Source organism: Bos taurus, chromosome 14 (assembly GCF_002263795.3).
Source record: "Bos taurus isolate L1 Dominette 01449 registration number 42190680 breed Hereford chromosome 14, ARS-UCD2.0, whole genome shotgun sequence".
Classification (NCBI taxonomy): Eukaryota; Metazoa; Chordata; class Mammalia; order Artiodactyla; family Bovidae; genus Bos; species Bos taurus.
In genome coordinates, this window is record NC_037341.1 from 55039026 (window position 1) to 55055874 (window position 16849).

General features: G+C 41.3%; 1 protein-coding gene across 1 annotated transcript in view; it reads right to left on the bottom strand.

The window, feature by feature from the left end:
* The window catches only part of PKHD1L1 (PKHD1 like 1), a 179809-nt gene extending 164366 nt beyond the window's left edge, over nucleotides 1-15443 (bottom strand). The window contains 4 exon segments of the mRNA XM_059874459.1: nucleotides 3691-3799; nucleotides 4803-4947; nucleotides 13088-13177; nucleotides 15263-15443. Of these exon segments, the coding sequence (XP_059730442.1) occupies nucleotides 3691-3799; nucleotides 4803-4947; nucleotides 13088-13177; nucleotides 15263-15380 (462 nt within the window). The 5' untranslated portion in view covers nucleotides 15381-15443.
* Nucleotides 15444-16849: the final 1406 nt, after the last annotated feature.

Sequence of the window (16849 nt, forward strand, 5' to 3'; positions counted from 1 at the left end):
GTAGCAGGTTTATTTCATACATGGCTTTCGCTCCCCATATCTTCACCTGCAATTTCTCTTTACAGCTCTTCTTAGTGGGAGATGTGAATACAGACTGGCCTTAGAACCTGCTTTGGCCACTCGAATGTAGTACAGGTAGCATGACATTTTTGAGCCTAGTCTTAAAGGCTCCCTGCACACTTCTGCTCTCCTGAGGGATCCCTGCCTCTAGTATCTGATAAGTTGGGCTACTTTGTGGAGGGCAGAGACACTATACCGAACAAAGCCTAATTAGCTGGATTGTTCCAGCTGAAGCCATCCAAAGTACCCAGTCGAGGGTGGCAAAGCCTCCTGCCTCACCCACAGCTGACCATAGATACAAGAGTAAGCACAGCAGAGATCAGTCTAGCTCTGTCCAGAACAGAAGAACCACACAGCTGACCCATGAATACATAAGCAATATGAACAGTTGCTGCTTGAAGCTGCTAAGCTTGGGACTTGTGTGACGCAGTAGTAGTGAATAGATGTAGGAAAACAGGTGTTAAAATCTCATCTTCCATTGTAAGAATAAAGTAGATAATAAACTTTAAAGACTCAGTAATAGCAATAAACATATTTCTTAATAAGAAGCATATTATTTAGAAATACCACAATAGAGAATATGAAATACTTCTACATACATTAAAAGTAATACTCTTTGGACTTCCCTGGTGGTCCAATGGTTAAGAATCTGTTTGCCAATGCAGGGGACACAGGTTCGATCCCTGGTCTGGGGAAATCCCACAGGCTTTGAGGCAACTAAGCCCCTGTGCCATAATCACTGAAGCCTGTGCACTGCAATGAAGAGCAGACTCCATTTGTCTCAACTAGAGAAAGCAAGCGCAGCAACAAAACCCCAGTGAAACCAAAATAAATATTTTTTCAACTTTTTAAAAACCATAAAAAAATTCTTCTTGTTTAGAAATACCACAATAAAAAACTAAAGTTATTGAAAGTGGGGGAATGTGAAGAATGAACATGAAGTGGACTGAGTAGTCAAAGAGGTCCTGTTTGTTTTTGATTAACCTTGTAGAACCAGTTGTTTTTCATTATATAAAACTATAACTTTGTTAAATAAAAAAATTTTAATTTTCTGTATTACATTTTCAGGCCACACACCACTAAAATTTGAAATTATTAAAGGACAAAAATAATTTAAGAAGATTCAGTTGCATGGCATTAAATCTCTTATTTTTGTCTTAATCAGAGGAAAAGTACAGAGCATCAGTCAGCAAATATAACCTGTGCTCCTACTAAGTGCTGAATGTTATGCTTGTTCTAGGGATGAAACATTGAATAAAACCCTCTAACTCAGAAAAACACATAAAATATAATCACTGCACAGTGGATTAGGTGCTAAAATAGTAATAAATGGGATATATAGATAAAACACTATATAGTAATAACTATGTGCAGGTTCTTTCTGATCACTTTATTATTTAATCCTCCATTTTACATGATGCGATGAGATAGTCTTCATTTTACATATCTCCATTTTATAGAAAACGAAGAAACTGAGGCAGAGTTTCACTATGACCAAGTCAGAGTAGATAATGAAGCCTGTATATAAACCCTGACCAGCACTGAGCCACTATACAGTTGAGGAACACAAGGGAAATCACTTAGCTCTGCATGGGGGAATCTTCAGAGTCCCGAGCAAAGAGCAGGACTCGCTAAGCAGAAGTGAGCAAGCTGTATGGATCCTTGGTCAGGCAGAATGTTAGGAGACACTGCTGGAAACGATTGGTTCCAGACTATGAAATAATAGAGGAAACTTACAGATAATGGGTAAAGGAGAGATACTGAGTAGGGGAAAGACATAATAATATGCATGGTTTTGAATGCGGCATCTGAATGGTGCCATCAAAAAGGATGTGCCCAATGGGCCACAGCGATAGTGGGTGAGAAGTGACAAGACCAGAATTAAAACCAAGGGTATGGCAGGAAAGAGGATAAGGGGATGATGGACTTCAGAGCTAAGTTGGAGGGTAAGATCATCATGGTTTGGTTTCTGAATAGCTCTGGAGCTGAAGATGAAGTCAAGGAAGACACTAGGGATGTAACAGACTTCTAGCTTGAGACATGTGATAAATATCAGAAATTTTCTAGCAGTCATGTATGGATGTGAGAGTTGGACCACAAAGAAAGCTGAGTGCCAAAGAATTGATGATTTTAAACAGTGGTGTTGGAGAAGATTCTTGAGACTCCCTTGGACTGCAAGGAGATCCAACCAGTCCATCCCAAAGGAAATCAGTCCTGGGTGTTCATTGGAAGGACTGATGCTGAAGCTGAAGCTCCAATACTTTGGCCACCTGATGTGAAGAACTGACTCACTGGAAAAGGCCCTGATGCTAGGAAAGATTGAAGGCAGGAGCAGAAGGGGACGACAGAGAATGAGATGGCTGGATGGCATCACTGATTCGATGGACATGAGTTTGAGCAAGCTCCAGGAGTTGGTGATGGACAGGGAGGCCTGGCCTGCTGCAGTCCATGAGGTTGCAAAGAGTTGGACACGACTGAACTGAAGTTTAAGGAGGAATACTAGATGTCCAATTTGAGATTAGTTGAATTGAGGTTGCTTTGGGGCCATTTAGGTGTTTTATTCTGGCAAACAAAAGATGGCTCCCAATTTAGGAAGAAAAAGTGAGCCAAAGATATTTGGGAATCATATGTTTGAGAATCATAGGTGCTTCTTGAGGACAGAAGTCATTACTAATTTCCTCAGCATTTTGTCTTACATTGGAACGTTATAGCACTCAGTAATCAACAACTTAAAACATAAATACAGTTTTTAAATTACATGAGATGGTCTGTAGAAGAAAATATTATTATTATGAACACCTATATTTAGGGGAACTAAATTTTGAATGATTCTGGTCTACATGCAGTCACATTTGTGCTCACTGCATCAGAAAATACAAAGAAAGAGAACATAATTATGTTTCTATTTAAAATGAAGATGAGAGACTTCCCTGGTTAAGACTCCATGCTCCCAACTAGGGAACTTGGGTTTGAACCCTGGTCAGGGAACTAGATCCCACATGCCATTCTCATACCACAGCTAAAGATTCTGCATGCCGCAACTAAAAAACAAATCCCTCATGTGGCAACTAAGACCTACTGTAGTCAAATAAATAAATATTTTTAAAAATAAAATGAAGCTTAGTCTGATGAAAACAGAAAAAGGGAAATCAAAGTAAGAGCAGAAATGGAGAAAGTGAAAAAACAGTATGAACAAGAAAACAATTTGAAAGTAAAAAAGCTGAATTCATTAATAAAATTAATTTGAAAAGCAAAACAGGAAATGGTAAGATTTCATTACTATAGAAGATAATTTAAACTGGGTGAAATTATCCTTAGCTTCAGTTCAGTCGCTCAGTCGTGTCCGACTCTTTGCGACCCCATGAATCGCAGCACCCAGGCCTCCTTGTCCATCACCAACTCCCGGAGTTCACTCAGACTCATGTCCATCAAGTCAGTGATGCCATCCAGCCATCTCATCCTCTGTCGTCCCCTTCTCCTCCTGCCCCCAATCCCTCCCAGCATCATGCCAGTAAATTTTTTAATGTGGAAATAGATAACAATTTGTAAATTAAAATATAAAAATCCACTTCTGAAAGAAACCAAGTACAAGATCAAGTACACGTAAGTCAGAGAGAAAATGCCACCTACACTGAAGATGCAGGCCCGGCTGCTGACGTGACCTTTGCAGGTATTATTTTCTGTAACAGGAACCCCATCCACACTGACTCTAACAGTGTAGGAATCTTCTGGCATTGCTCTGGAAAGCAAATGGAAAACACATACGGAATGCAAAAGTCTGTTACTTAATGTATAGCATTCATGAAAAATACCATCCCAGACTACATGTCATTTTGGTAAAAAAAAAAAAAAGTGTCTGAAATTCTAACTGTGTATGTGTGTGCGTGCATGCTAAGTTGCTGTTGTACAACTGTGCTATTGTAGAATTAAATTCAAAATTAATTGTGCTTCTGTGCAATTCACTTCTATATTATGGAAAGATGCTCTCCATCCTGAACTCTGTACTGCAAATTCTCACATCATAGATCTCAGGCAAATGCTTATTCTGACCAATGCACTGGTTATTGAGAAGAAAAACAATAATAACAATCATTTAAAATTGTAACATATCACGTTGGTACAATTATTTTATACTTTGCTTTTTAAAAAGTTTTAATCATGTTTCTCTCTAAGTAAGCTGCAAAACATCAACAAGCCTAATACGGATAGAATCCTCTGGAATACAGGCTACCTGTCTCAGTATTCAAAGTGGCCATTTAAAATGATTAATTTTTCTCCTAAGTAGCTAATAACAAACATCAATTTGAGTTGATAGTAAAGAACTTGAAATGTCAATCTACAAAATGATCATCTTTAATCTTAATGAGCGTGTCAAGATTCTGAACAAAATTAATCAAACCAGACAGGAAGGTATAATTTTGATATTTTGAGGAGCATCATTGCAATTTAATAGTGGCCATTTATCTTCTAAAAGAGATCAATAATGATTAGATAATAGCTCTAATAACCTGGGAAAGGATATAGAACACATTTTGATCATGCCAGTATGTGGAAAGAGTACTACAAGTGAATATAATAAAGATATAAAATGGTCTAAACATCATGAAGTCAAAAATAATAATTGATAATCAGAAAAATATTATTGTAATTGCCAGAGTGATTAAACTATTATAAAAATAATATGTATAACTGTGGTTCTGATATGATGAAAATGATGTTATTAAAGACACTTTACAACATACCTAGTATAACATGTAATATGGGTTGAATGACTTGAATCTTTTTCTACATCACAAGAAATTGATCGGAAAGAAGAAATTAATTGCACTCTGTTTCCCAATTCAGCATTGTCAACTCCATAGTCAAACTGGTTTGCTTGAGCAAAACCTGGAAGAGTAAAAACACTCAATTATTACTAACGGAACTCTGTTTTCAAAGATCTAACAATTATCATTTTGTGTTGAATCACCAAATGAATAAGGAAGAGTATTGATGTAAGCAGTTAATCTACATTTACCCCTGTGATTGCAACCCTCTTTGAAAACATAAAAATTAGCCTATAATTAATGAATTCATAAAAGCAATGCTTGCAAATCTATTATGTCTATTATCTATTAAAGGCATTGGAATCAAATGGCTTATATCGTACTAATGGGAGAGATGGGTAAAGAAATAGAGAATATACAAATACATACCACCAGATGTTGTATCTGGTGGTGATAACTACTATGAAAACAGCAGGCAAAGGGGCACAGCAAGATCAGACAAAGTGAACAGGATTTTATAAGGCGTGGGGTCTTTACCTTGAGTACCTATAAAGCAAAATCTGAGGTAAGGACTTGCAAGTAGAGAGTTTGAGAGTTAATCCCTTAGGAACAAGAGAGAAGAAAACCTGGACTCCACTGAAGGCAGCTGGGGCTCAATCTTGCTGGGAAAGACTTTTAAGGAAAACACAGATAGCCTCTCAGAAGCAAAGAATCAACGAGAAGAAGCGTATATTCATCGAATTCTCTCCCATTCACTGAGGGTTCCCCATGGGGGAAATGGTTTTTCCTGCAACTTCAGGCTGCACATAGGTACATGCCATCTAGGTTCCAACGCCACTGCATCCAAGAAGCCCTGGGACAAAGACACACTGTGGGGCCTGGTGGTGAGAGCTGGAAGCGTGGACTGAGTCAGGGTACACAGGGACGTTTTGCCACAGCTGTGGCTAGAATAAGAGGTGGGAACCAGGATGTGCGGCTGAGTAAAAAAGGCATCTGATAGAGCTGACTCCTTGTGCCATACAGATATGCTCATGAATGCTAAGTCACTTCAGTCATGTCTGACTCTCAGCAACCCTATGGACTGTAGCCTGCCAGGCTCCTCTGTCCATGGAATTCTCCAGGTAAGAATACTGGAATGCCCTGCTATGCCCTTCTCCAGTGGACCTTCCCGACCCAGGGATCGAACCCATGTCTCTTACGTCTCCTGCATGGGCAGGTGGGTTGTTTACTGCTAGTGCCACCTGGGAAGCCCACAGATATGCTCAGATCCTACATTTGAAGTTGAATGCATTATCAAGTCTACCAGACAGTGGTCAGCTAAGAGCTCTGTTAAAGATGTAATAGAGGGACTTTCCTGGTGATCCAGTGGTTAAGAATTCATCATCCAGTGCAAGGTACGTGGGTTCAATCCCTGGTCAGGAAACTAAGATCACATCTGCCTTGGGGCAACTAAGACCTAATGCAGTCAAATAAAAAAAATAAAACATTTTCTAAAAGATTTAACACAACAGGGTTAATGGGACAAGCAACAGGCCTCCCGGGCCCTGAGGCTACAACTGATACTTGTTTGACCTCTCTCAGCCACTGTACTTTCCCTACCCATATGCCAGAACTTCAGCTAATGGAGTGATGCTAACCTTTATCCTGAGGATCTGAGCCCTTGGTTTCTTCCCCACGTGTGGTTGTGGCTGTCTCCTATGCCTATTGACAGTTATCACTGCACACGGAAGCCAAGAGACGCCCCAAGAATACCACAAATTCCAGACACACTCCTCCCTCTCTGTATTAAGGAAAAGCAACCCTGCCTCTTCAGGATCATCAGAACTGACTATCTCTAGCAGTCCACCGCTTACGTTTGCTGAATTCAAACTGACAGGATAGTAGCGGTAGTTTCAGTTCAGTGGAACCCAGACTGGGATCCCTGCCAGAAGCATCTTCTATCTGGAAACTCAGACCCAGAACCCAGCAGAACCTAAAATTGCAAGAACAGAAAGCACAGATTCAATCTTTTGATGACTGGAAGTGATAAGGACAGGGAGTAACCCTTCATTCCCAGCTCCATGTATCCATCTGTTGGGAAACAACAGTTCGGATCTGCCACTGGCTCAGTGCCTATGGCTCTGATGACAGACAGTGTCCCACCTCACAGGATGTTGTTCCCAAGCTGGGCTCTAAGTCTTGCCAGCTGTGGGCTGTTCCATCATTCTGTTAGGCCACATGTTTCAGGAAGACGCAAGGTTCATGGTCATGTGTCCAATATCACAACTTTTCACGATAAAATATGTTCCTTGTTTTGAGGTACTATCTTGTGAAATATTATGGCTCTTAATGGAATTTCATGGTATTTTGTGGAATTATACTCTCAGAAGATGAGGCCAGCAAAGGCACTGTGGAAAGAGAAGGCAAAAGCCTTCTGTGGAGCGGGTGTCAGTACCAGGAATAATGAATCTCTGCTTGTCCACGAGGGAAAGTGACGCAGCTGACATGACTGAGTGGCTGGGTGGACTTCTTGAGGATGGTCCCTACTGAGACTACCCTACGTGCTGGTCTCTGCTACTGACAGGGCAGGTAGTCAGCAGCAGCAGTAGGCAGCTCAGTGTTGATGAAAAGAGGTCCCTAGTGTTGGCCCACGCATAGCCTTCCCCCACGGCCCTCTGTTCATAGGTCATTGGACAAGCACTCAAGTAGTGAAGGAGAGAAGCTTCTGAACGAGTCATCTAGTCAACCCAGTCGTTCTGCTGTCTCTGTCTTGTGGAAATTAACTTGAGATCTGCAGGTTTGCAGCCCTGCCTTGTGGCTCAGATGGTTAAGAATCTGCCTACAGTGTGGGAGACCTGGGTTCAATCCCTGGGTCACTGTGTCAGGTTCATCAAATGGCAGAGCCATAAACTACAGCTGTGGGAACACTGCATGCTAGGGGACAGTGCTGTTTACAGGAAAGGGCGCCTGGACCCTGACATCCTGGGTTGGAATCCCAGCTTCAGCAATTCCTTGCTGTCTGAACTTGAGCATTAGCTTTAGACATAAACGCAGTTAGTCATTTTTCAGCAGAAAAATGACAATAATCTACTTAGCAGGAATTATCAGGAAGACTAAATGAGGCCTTATATATAGTACTTAACATGGTGCCTGGCTCCTAGGTTAAGAGCTCAATTGATAAATACTCAGTTGATATATACTATATTTTAAGTCAGCTTCCCAGGTGGCTTTTAGTGGTAAAGAACCCACCTGTCAACACAGGAGGCATAAGAGATGCAGGTTTGATCCCTGGGTTGGGAAGATCCCCTAGATGGGGAAATGGCGACCCACTCCAGTATTTTGCCTGGAAAATTCCATGGACAGAGGAGCCTGCAGGCTATGGTCCATAGGTCACAAAGAGTCAAATACAACTAAAGCAACTTAGCGTGCATACAAAGTCACAAAATATTATAGTCATTATTAGTGAATATTAATATCCTTTTAAAAAAATAACAGAACAAATAAGTAAGAGGCCAGGATCTGAACCACGGCTGTGATGCCAACCTGGCACCCTTGTGATGTTCAGAGAAAAATAATATTTAAAAATGCACATTACAAAGCCATTCCCAGTTATCCAATGTAAGTTCCTCTAGAACCTATGTTCTTAGCTTAGAAACAGTAAGCAGAAACTAGGTAGAAAAAGTAGGTAGGTAGGTAGAAAAAGTAAGCAGAAACTAAACAAAGGGTGGGATTTTAATAAACTTCTTCTCTTCTTCTAAGCTTAAAACTTCACCAAATAGGACTCATCCAATGTAGGTTAAAATACAAACATATCAATTTGACATGTGAAAGATACTTGCATTGAGTTTGCAATCTAGGAAGGCAGTTACTGCTCAAATGGAATTTTGAGAGGATACATGAAAACAGAAAAGCAAACTACTTGCAAAGCCACTTTTTCCTTTTGCCAATTTCTGCTTATCTCTGTTCTTCACATTGAGTTTGGAACACACAGATGGGCTGCTGGCCACTAACTAAAGAACAGAGTTTTACTTGTGGTGTGGCTCAGGATGAGATATGTGTATTTATTTTCCTGTTAGGCACATGTCACATCAATGATATGGTAATGTGGATAATGTTTTTCAGCATTTCTATGACAAATACAAATCTAAAAAATAACACCAACAAAAGATGATATTGTTTTTAGCTTAGGAATTGTTTCAATGTGTTTTATATATTATAACTTATTAGCTACTTCCAAAGAGTTAAAAGGAAATAGAAAAGAATCAGCTTAAGTATAATTCTAAGTCAGTCACTGGGTATAAAGAAGATACCTTTGGAAGTACTCCAAGGCATAAACATTACATGAAGGGTTGGGTGTACCCTGGAAACAGAAAAGGTGGAGGCTTCAGATGGAAATTCCTGACATGTTGATGTATTTTTTTCCTTTTTTCAGAAGAACTGGAGACAAGACTAGCCAGGCACGCGGTCCTGGGTCTCCTGATAGCAGCCTGTGTTACTATGATGAAAAATGCGTGTGCTGTCACAGCCAGCAGTTGGCATGTACCATGCAGGCTGTTTTGATTCCTCTGGTTTAAAAAATAAAAAAATCAGGGTTGAGAAAGTACAAACCCACTTAAAATCTGTAACATTAAAAACAATGGGAAAAATGATGCAGTGTGATGGAGGAGAACTTCTAAAGACGGAAACCATCCCTAAAACATAAATGCAAAAGAATAATAAAAATAAAATGTCTCTAATTTATGGAGCAGATATTATATACCAGTGCCTTAGCTACATCATCCTTTTCAATATTCACGATAGCCCCAACAGGTAGGAATTAATAGCCCGTTTCATTGATGAGGAAGCCGAGGCTTAGATAAGAAACTTGCCCCAGTCCCCTAGCGGGAAGTGGCAAAGTTGGAGCTGAAAGCCAGTTGAACCTGACTAAAGTCTATGTGCTTTCCATAATATTATAAAGCTTATATAATTCAGCACTTCAGTTAAACAAAAATATACCTGCTAGACATTGTAATAAGGGAATATCTAGAAAACAACAAAAGTAAAATGTTATACCTTCCAATTGATTTTTTTAACAAAGAGAAATATCAAGGAAGACAATTGAGAAATACAAGGAATGAACATCAAGAAATAAACACAATAAAGTTAGAAACACTCCAGAACTTATCAAAATGATAACACTCCTCATTAAATCAGCCATCTTACAAGGAGATACAATGATTTCTACAATTTTGCCACTGCTCAAAACACTTACTTGGGCAGCATAATTATAAAACTGTATAACTTTGACTCCTGAAGATAGACTTTAGAAGAAAGAAAACACTAGCAAATTTTTACCTGTAAAGTTCATTATGTGTGGAAATATACAAAAGCCATTTGGATGCCAAAAAAATACTAACAATAGATCTTTCTGGAAGGTGGAATTTCAGAGAATTCAAGTTAAATATTTCTATATTTTAGTTTTTCATCATGACCACTACAAAAATTTTAAAAGTTATATGGGACCAACATTTAGGTGATCAAGTATTTTAAAAGCCATTACCAACATTTAGGTGATAGAGTATTTAAAATCCCATTAGAAGGTGTTCTTCTGTGATTAATAAATTATCTCTGTATTCAATTCTAAACATGGAGTCTGGGTCAGACACAACACTAACAGGTTAAAGTAGTTACTCCAAATAAATTTTGTTCAAGTACCACATTCACGTAGCCTTGGAGGTCTGGTGTGTTTTGTAAATTCATTATCATTACCTTAGACACATTCTATATATATCATTGCTCCCCAAACAGTATTTAGACCCACCTTTGAGAAAGACATTAGGTATCACAATTTTAGTCACCTACTGTGTGTGGTTAAAGCAAGGCGAGGGAAGACATATCAGAGTAGGCAGACATATATGCAATTCAAATAGGATTTAACTATTTTATAATTCTTGGCCAGAAGCATCCAGAAATACAGATTGATGGGAAAACTAGAAGAAATACAAATTCATCATGACATTTTGTGCTTCATAAGTAAGAGGACTACTCCTGAGACTCAGAAAGTTTACCAAAGAGAAAAGGTTATAGCTGGATTAATAAGGATGTTCCTCCAAAATGCCTTAAGGATGGAATGGTTTGTTTTGTTTTTCCCTATTTCTAACTAGGGATGATCTGAGTCTATGTAACTAAACTCAAGCCATGGTTTCTGGATGATAAAAAGTATGTGTCCTAAGCCGCTTCAGTGGCATCCAACTCTTTGTGACCCTGTGGACCACAGCCCAGCAGGCTCCTCTCTCCATGGGATTCTCCAGGCAAGAATACTGGAGTGGGTGGCCGTGCCCTCCTCCAGGGGGATCTTCCCAACCCAGGGGGATTAAAACCCTGTCTCTTACGTCTCCTGCATTGGCAGGCAGGTTCTTTACCACTAGCACCACCTCGGAAGCCCACAGAAAAGGTGTAGGTGTTTATTTATTTATTTTTAATTGGAGGTAACTGCTTTATAATGCAGAGAAGGCAATGGCACCCCACTCCAGTACTTTTGCCTAGAAAATCCCATGGACGGAGGAGCCTGGTAGGCTGTAGTCCATGGGGTCGCTAGAGTCAGACACGACTGAGCGACTTCACTTTCACTTTTCACTTTCATGCATTGGAGAAGTAAATGGCAACCCACTCCAGTGTTCTTGCCTGGAGAATCCCAGGGACGGGGAAGCCTAGTGGGCTGCCGTCTATAGGGTCGCACAGAGTTGGACACGACTGAAGCGACTTAGCAGCAACAGCAGCTTTATAATGTGTTGGTTTCTGCTGTGCAACATCACAAATCAGTCATAATTATATATATATATAAGTAAATAAGTGTTAGTCGCTCAGTCGTGCCCGCCTCTTTGCGACCCCATGGACTGCAGCCCACCAGGCTCCTCTGTCCATGAGATTGTCCAGGCAAGGATACTGGCGTAGGTTGCCATTTCCTTCTCCAGGGGATCTTCCCAATCCAGGGATCGAACCCGGGTCTCCTGCACTGCAGGCAAATTCTTTACCGACTGAGCTACAAAGGAAGCCCTATACACACACACACACACACACACACACATATCCCTCTCTCTTGAGTCTCCCACCCACCCCCATCCTACCCTTAGGTAGTCACAGAGCACCAGGCTGGGCTCCCTGTGTGAATATAGCAGCTTCCCACTTTTGCGGCAGAAGGAAATAGCTGAGCGGTTTTATTGTTTTGTTTTGTTTCGGGTGCTTCTCTCATGGCATCTAAATCTCTGTTAAAAATCCAGCACTATCTAAGAAATACTAACAATAAATATTATAAGGGACCTATGGATAAAGACATTTTAAAAAGTCTTTAACAAACACATTGTCTCCAGGTGTCTAACTCTTAAAACAAACAAACAAACAAACACACACACTTTAATCCAAAATGTACTGTTCACAATTTAGAGGCACAAACCATTTCAAGTACACCCGAGAGATTAAAATTCTACAGAAATTTTACTTAGAAATATTGAAAGACACTTCAATATATATGACAGAATTGTTAAATATCTTGCTTTGTTAATTCTCTGACTCCAAAAAAATCCCATTGCACTTTTTATTTTAAAGACTAAATAAAAGTTTTTATTAATATTCTTTAAAAACCTTTCTTTCCCATCCTTCAAAAATTCATAACTATCTGAATACTACCACCATTTAGATTGTAAAGGCTGAATGGCTAAATGAACCATGTATTTCTATTTAACTCAAGAAACAGTTGCTCATTAAATATATTTGGTAATTGCCTACTTTGTTTCCATCGCAAGACCAGGCAAGGAGAAAGTCATACATAACCCATGTTCTGATGAAGTATATGATAAGGATTGCGTGGCAGAAGAAGGGATCCAAAGCTTTGCTTTCTACTGTCTTTTTCCCTTCATAACCATTCTACTTCTCCATCATACCTCCTTACTAACATCCTACTCCCTCGAACTCCACAAATATTTTATTTAATATAAAAATAAATGCTATTAGACCCATGAGGAACAAAGTAGGTAACTGCAGAGTTGGGTTACAGATGTTCCTTTCAATTCAGTCATTATAGTCCAGATCCTGGAGTTAAACAAGTAATTATAATACAAATTCAGATTGTCAGGTTGATAGAGACTCTCTGAGGTTTCATTAGGTGTCAAAGAGGATAGAGTTTTCCTACTCTGGCCAAATAGAAAAGCAACTCTAGTGGATTTAGAAGAGGAAAAAAATCAATCTCTAAATGTGAAAGTCTTTAAAATACCTCAACCTTGGTGAAAAATAAAAGGCAACCGTACCTTCTCCTTTGATAGTCAGCCTTGTTGCTCCATTTATGCTGCCATATTTAGGTATTATTTCTGTGATTTTGGGAATTATTTTAGAGCCATCTGAAAGATATGAAAGTACAGTAGAAGTAAAAGCCTAAAGTACGTCATTTCAGCATCAAATGTTATGTTACAAATTACAATGGTATAAGAAAATCATCATGGAGATTACAGGACAGAAAGTAAATACACTTATGTTTTATTTTTGGTTCTATTCCTAACCAATGACCAGACAGGGAGTTAAGTCTTTAACTTAGTTAATACTCATTGGCTTCATGTAGAGCACTATCTTACCTGCTACAAAGAGGAATAATACATGATCATTTTCAGCATTCGTACCTATCATATTAAACCTTTATTAGACCCTTAATTGCATATAGAGCTCTGCTAGATATAGTCAGTTCCATAACTACAGCTATCAGCCCACACAAGCAGCAGACAAGGCTGGAGAAACAGCTCTGTGGAGAATATGGTCATTATCAAAACCCCTAAGAAATGCATAGCCTGGTAAATTGAAAGAATAGTCCAGGTACAGAAAGCAAGGGTGTGTTTTAAGAAGAAACTGTTTTCTGTGACAGAGTTAAGACTTCAGGGAAGATCATTTCTGAAACGTTCTGATAATAGTGAGTTCTCAATGTAAAGGTCACTAATTCATTCAATAAACAGTGTTAGGCTCCTGGGCATTGACAAATGTGTGGCATTCCCAACTTTTCCAAAAGCTCAACTTGTAGAGTGACAGAAGAGAGCACAGGGGTGACGTGAGTAAGAAGGGGCATTTCATCCACACTGCTTGGGTCATACTGGCTTTTTGAAAAAAGAGTGTAGCTGCTGCACCTGGGAGAGCAAACACGGATTAGCTAGACTGGACAAACCGGGGGCAAGGTAGACTTCTAGGCCAAGACAGGTGCCTCTGCAAACACAGGGATGAGTGAGCAGTTTCTTTGGGGAACTGGAATTCATGCTTCAAAATAACTCAAAAGTTACAGGATGGCTTAAGGGATTTATTTTCTGCTTAAACTGTACAGGTAATTATTCAGTCCAGTAACAAATTCTCAGAATAGGTGGGAAAAGTTAAATGACATAAAGAAAAGCCACTGATATTTAAAATGGACGACTGAGGAAAAGTTTAAAAATTATGATTTAATTCATTCCTGCCTGAGAAAAGTTTAGTGTGGACTTCACCTACAGTGGCAAAAGCTCTCCACCATAAAGAAGACTGCCTCCCCGCTCCAAGACCCAATTACTGCCCCTGACGTCTGTCTTTGTCAAGAGTTTCAAGGCCACTCCTGCTTCAGGCACATTTGTAACCAGTAGCAGTCCACAGCCAGGAGTAGGAAACTCCAGTGAACAGGCTGGATCCTATCTCCTAGATGCACTGCTTCTCACCTATCTCAGGTTCATTCTTCCCGTTATCTCCACCGCCAACTCCAGTTTCTTATCTTATCAAGTCTCGTCCCAGCCCTCTCTTGGGTATTAATTGAAGGCACAGGGCAGCTGCCCCTGGAAATGACTGACACCCGCCACAAAGACCCATTCCTGTCCTACTGGGAGACTCTGTCCTTCTTTAATGGAGAAGGGACCCAAAAATGGAGAAGAGAGGGGTCGGATTGTGTTCTCCACCCCCAGCCAAGTGAAAAAGGTGAAGTTTTAGTTCCTCAGTCGTGTCCGACTCTACGACCCCATGCACTGAAGCCCACCAGGTTCCCCCGTCTATGGGATTCTCCAGGCAAGAATACTGGAGTGGGTTGCCATACCCTTTTCCAGGGGATCTTCCCGACCCAGGTCTCCTGCATTGCAGGCGGGGTCTTTACCGTCTGAGGCAACAGGGAAGCCCACCCGCAGCCAAATTGCAATCTATTTTTCAACTGAGTCACCACGGATGGAAGGGGTAAGGTTCCATAATTCAAACAGCACCTCTGACGGCAAGAGCAATCTGTCTTCGTATGTCTTTCTGTGACTGAGTGTCTGTCTGTCTCAGGCTAATCCTGCGTCCCAGGATTACTAAACCTAGTCCCCAGTATCGCCATGCAGTTGCGCACCCTCAGCCTTGACCTAGGCAGGAGCCAGGCGGTGCCGCCCCTCCCCGGACCTCGGGAGCGTCTACACCAAACTCTCCTGCTTGCCTCCCTGGTGCCCCAACTGAGTTACCTGCGCGGGGCTCTACGATGCTCAGGAGCAGCCCCCAGAGGCCGCAGGTCCCCCAAAGCCACAGGTGTCCCATTGCAGCGCTAGAGGCACAGGGTCCACGCCCGCTACTCGCCTGCATCTCGGCCAGCGCCGCGCTCAGCCCGCTAGCTCGCCCGCCTCGTCCAGGCGCGCAGGCGGACTCGCAGTCCCGGGGCCGGCCCACGCCCGCCCCACGCCCGCCCCACGCCCGCCCCGCCCCGCCCCGCCCCGCCGGCCCCGGCGCCCCCGGGGTTCGCGCGCAGACGCACACCTTTCACCCAGCGCCTGGCGCCCTGGCCCGTTGGTCGCTATCGCACCTCCGCACTCAGACTTGAGTGCTGACGCTGCAAGGCTGTCTCCACAGGTTCAATAACCCCACTTTTTCTTCGCAAGAAAGATCCAGCGGCAAGTGTTCCATCAACTCCGCCTTTTCTCCCTCCCGCTATTCACCTCCTCCCCCACCCCGTCCTTCCTCCCTTCCTTCCAAACTTCCTTCGCTCCTTCGTTCCTTTCTCTCTTTTCACCCCCGCCCCCGCCCCACCATTTCTGGACTTCAATGTTTGTTGATCTCTGGGCACGTCCCCCCAACCCCGCAAACAGGCGCCCTAGAGACTTCAACTCACAATGGTTCCATAAGGACTGTTCCTGTGATTATGACCCCCATCCTCACACGCCCTAACTGAGGCGAACTTTAGGTTACTGGCCCAAAGCCATACACACCTAAGTGTCGACCCAGGACTTGAGCCCAGAAACTTCAGAGCCCGGGCTTTTATGCCCTGCACTGGCTCTTATTCGGCAGACTTCAACGTCTAGGACATACTCACACTGAAAATTATTCATTATTTATTGAAATTTGCATTTAAATTGGCATTCCGTATTTTTATTTACTAAATTTGACAACTCTACTTGGAAAGACAGAACTCTAAAATAAGTGAAATAAAATTAGAAATAAAAAAAGCAAGCTTCCTTGCTCTTCAGGAATCTCAGCAGGGTAAAATGTTGTTGCTGTTGTTAGATTCAGTTAATTATAGTCACCTTATAATTTTGTGCAAACGGACTGTTAGTTGCTCTGCTGAAAGCAATGCCTGCATAGGTACCCTAACCTTCCTTACTTCTCCTGGAAATCGCAGAAGCTCGTGACACTGTTGACATCTTTCTTGAAATTCCATTCCTCCTAATATGCTTGGGTTTCTTCCTATTTCTCCAATTGCTTCTATCTAATGTTTTTCTCATCCATCACTTCTGAAAATTGATATTACTGCAGGGTTTCTTTTTTTACTCTTCCCCTCTTCTATCCAGAAGCAGACCAATAAGCAGAAGATTATCTAATTGAATGCCAACTTGCTAATTATGATTTGCCAAATTTATTAAATTTAAAGATTGTAGTGTTAATTCAGTTCAGTTCAGTTCAGTTGCTCAGTCTTGTCCAACTCTTTGTGACCTCATGGAGTGCAGCACACCAGGCCGCCTTGTCCATCATCAACTCCCTGAGTTTATTCAAACTCATGTTCATTGAGTTGGTGATCCCATCCAACAATCTCGTCCTCTGTCATCCCCTTTTCCTCCTGC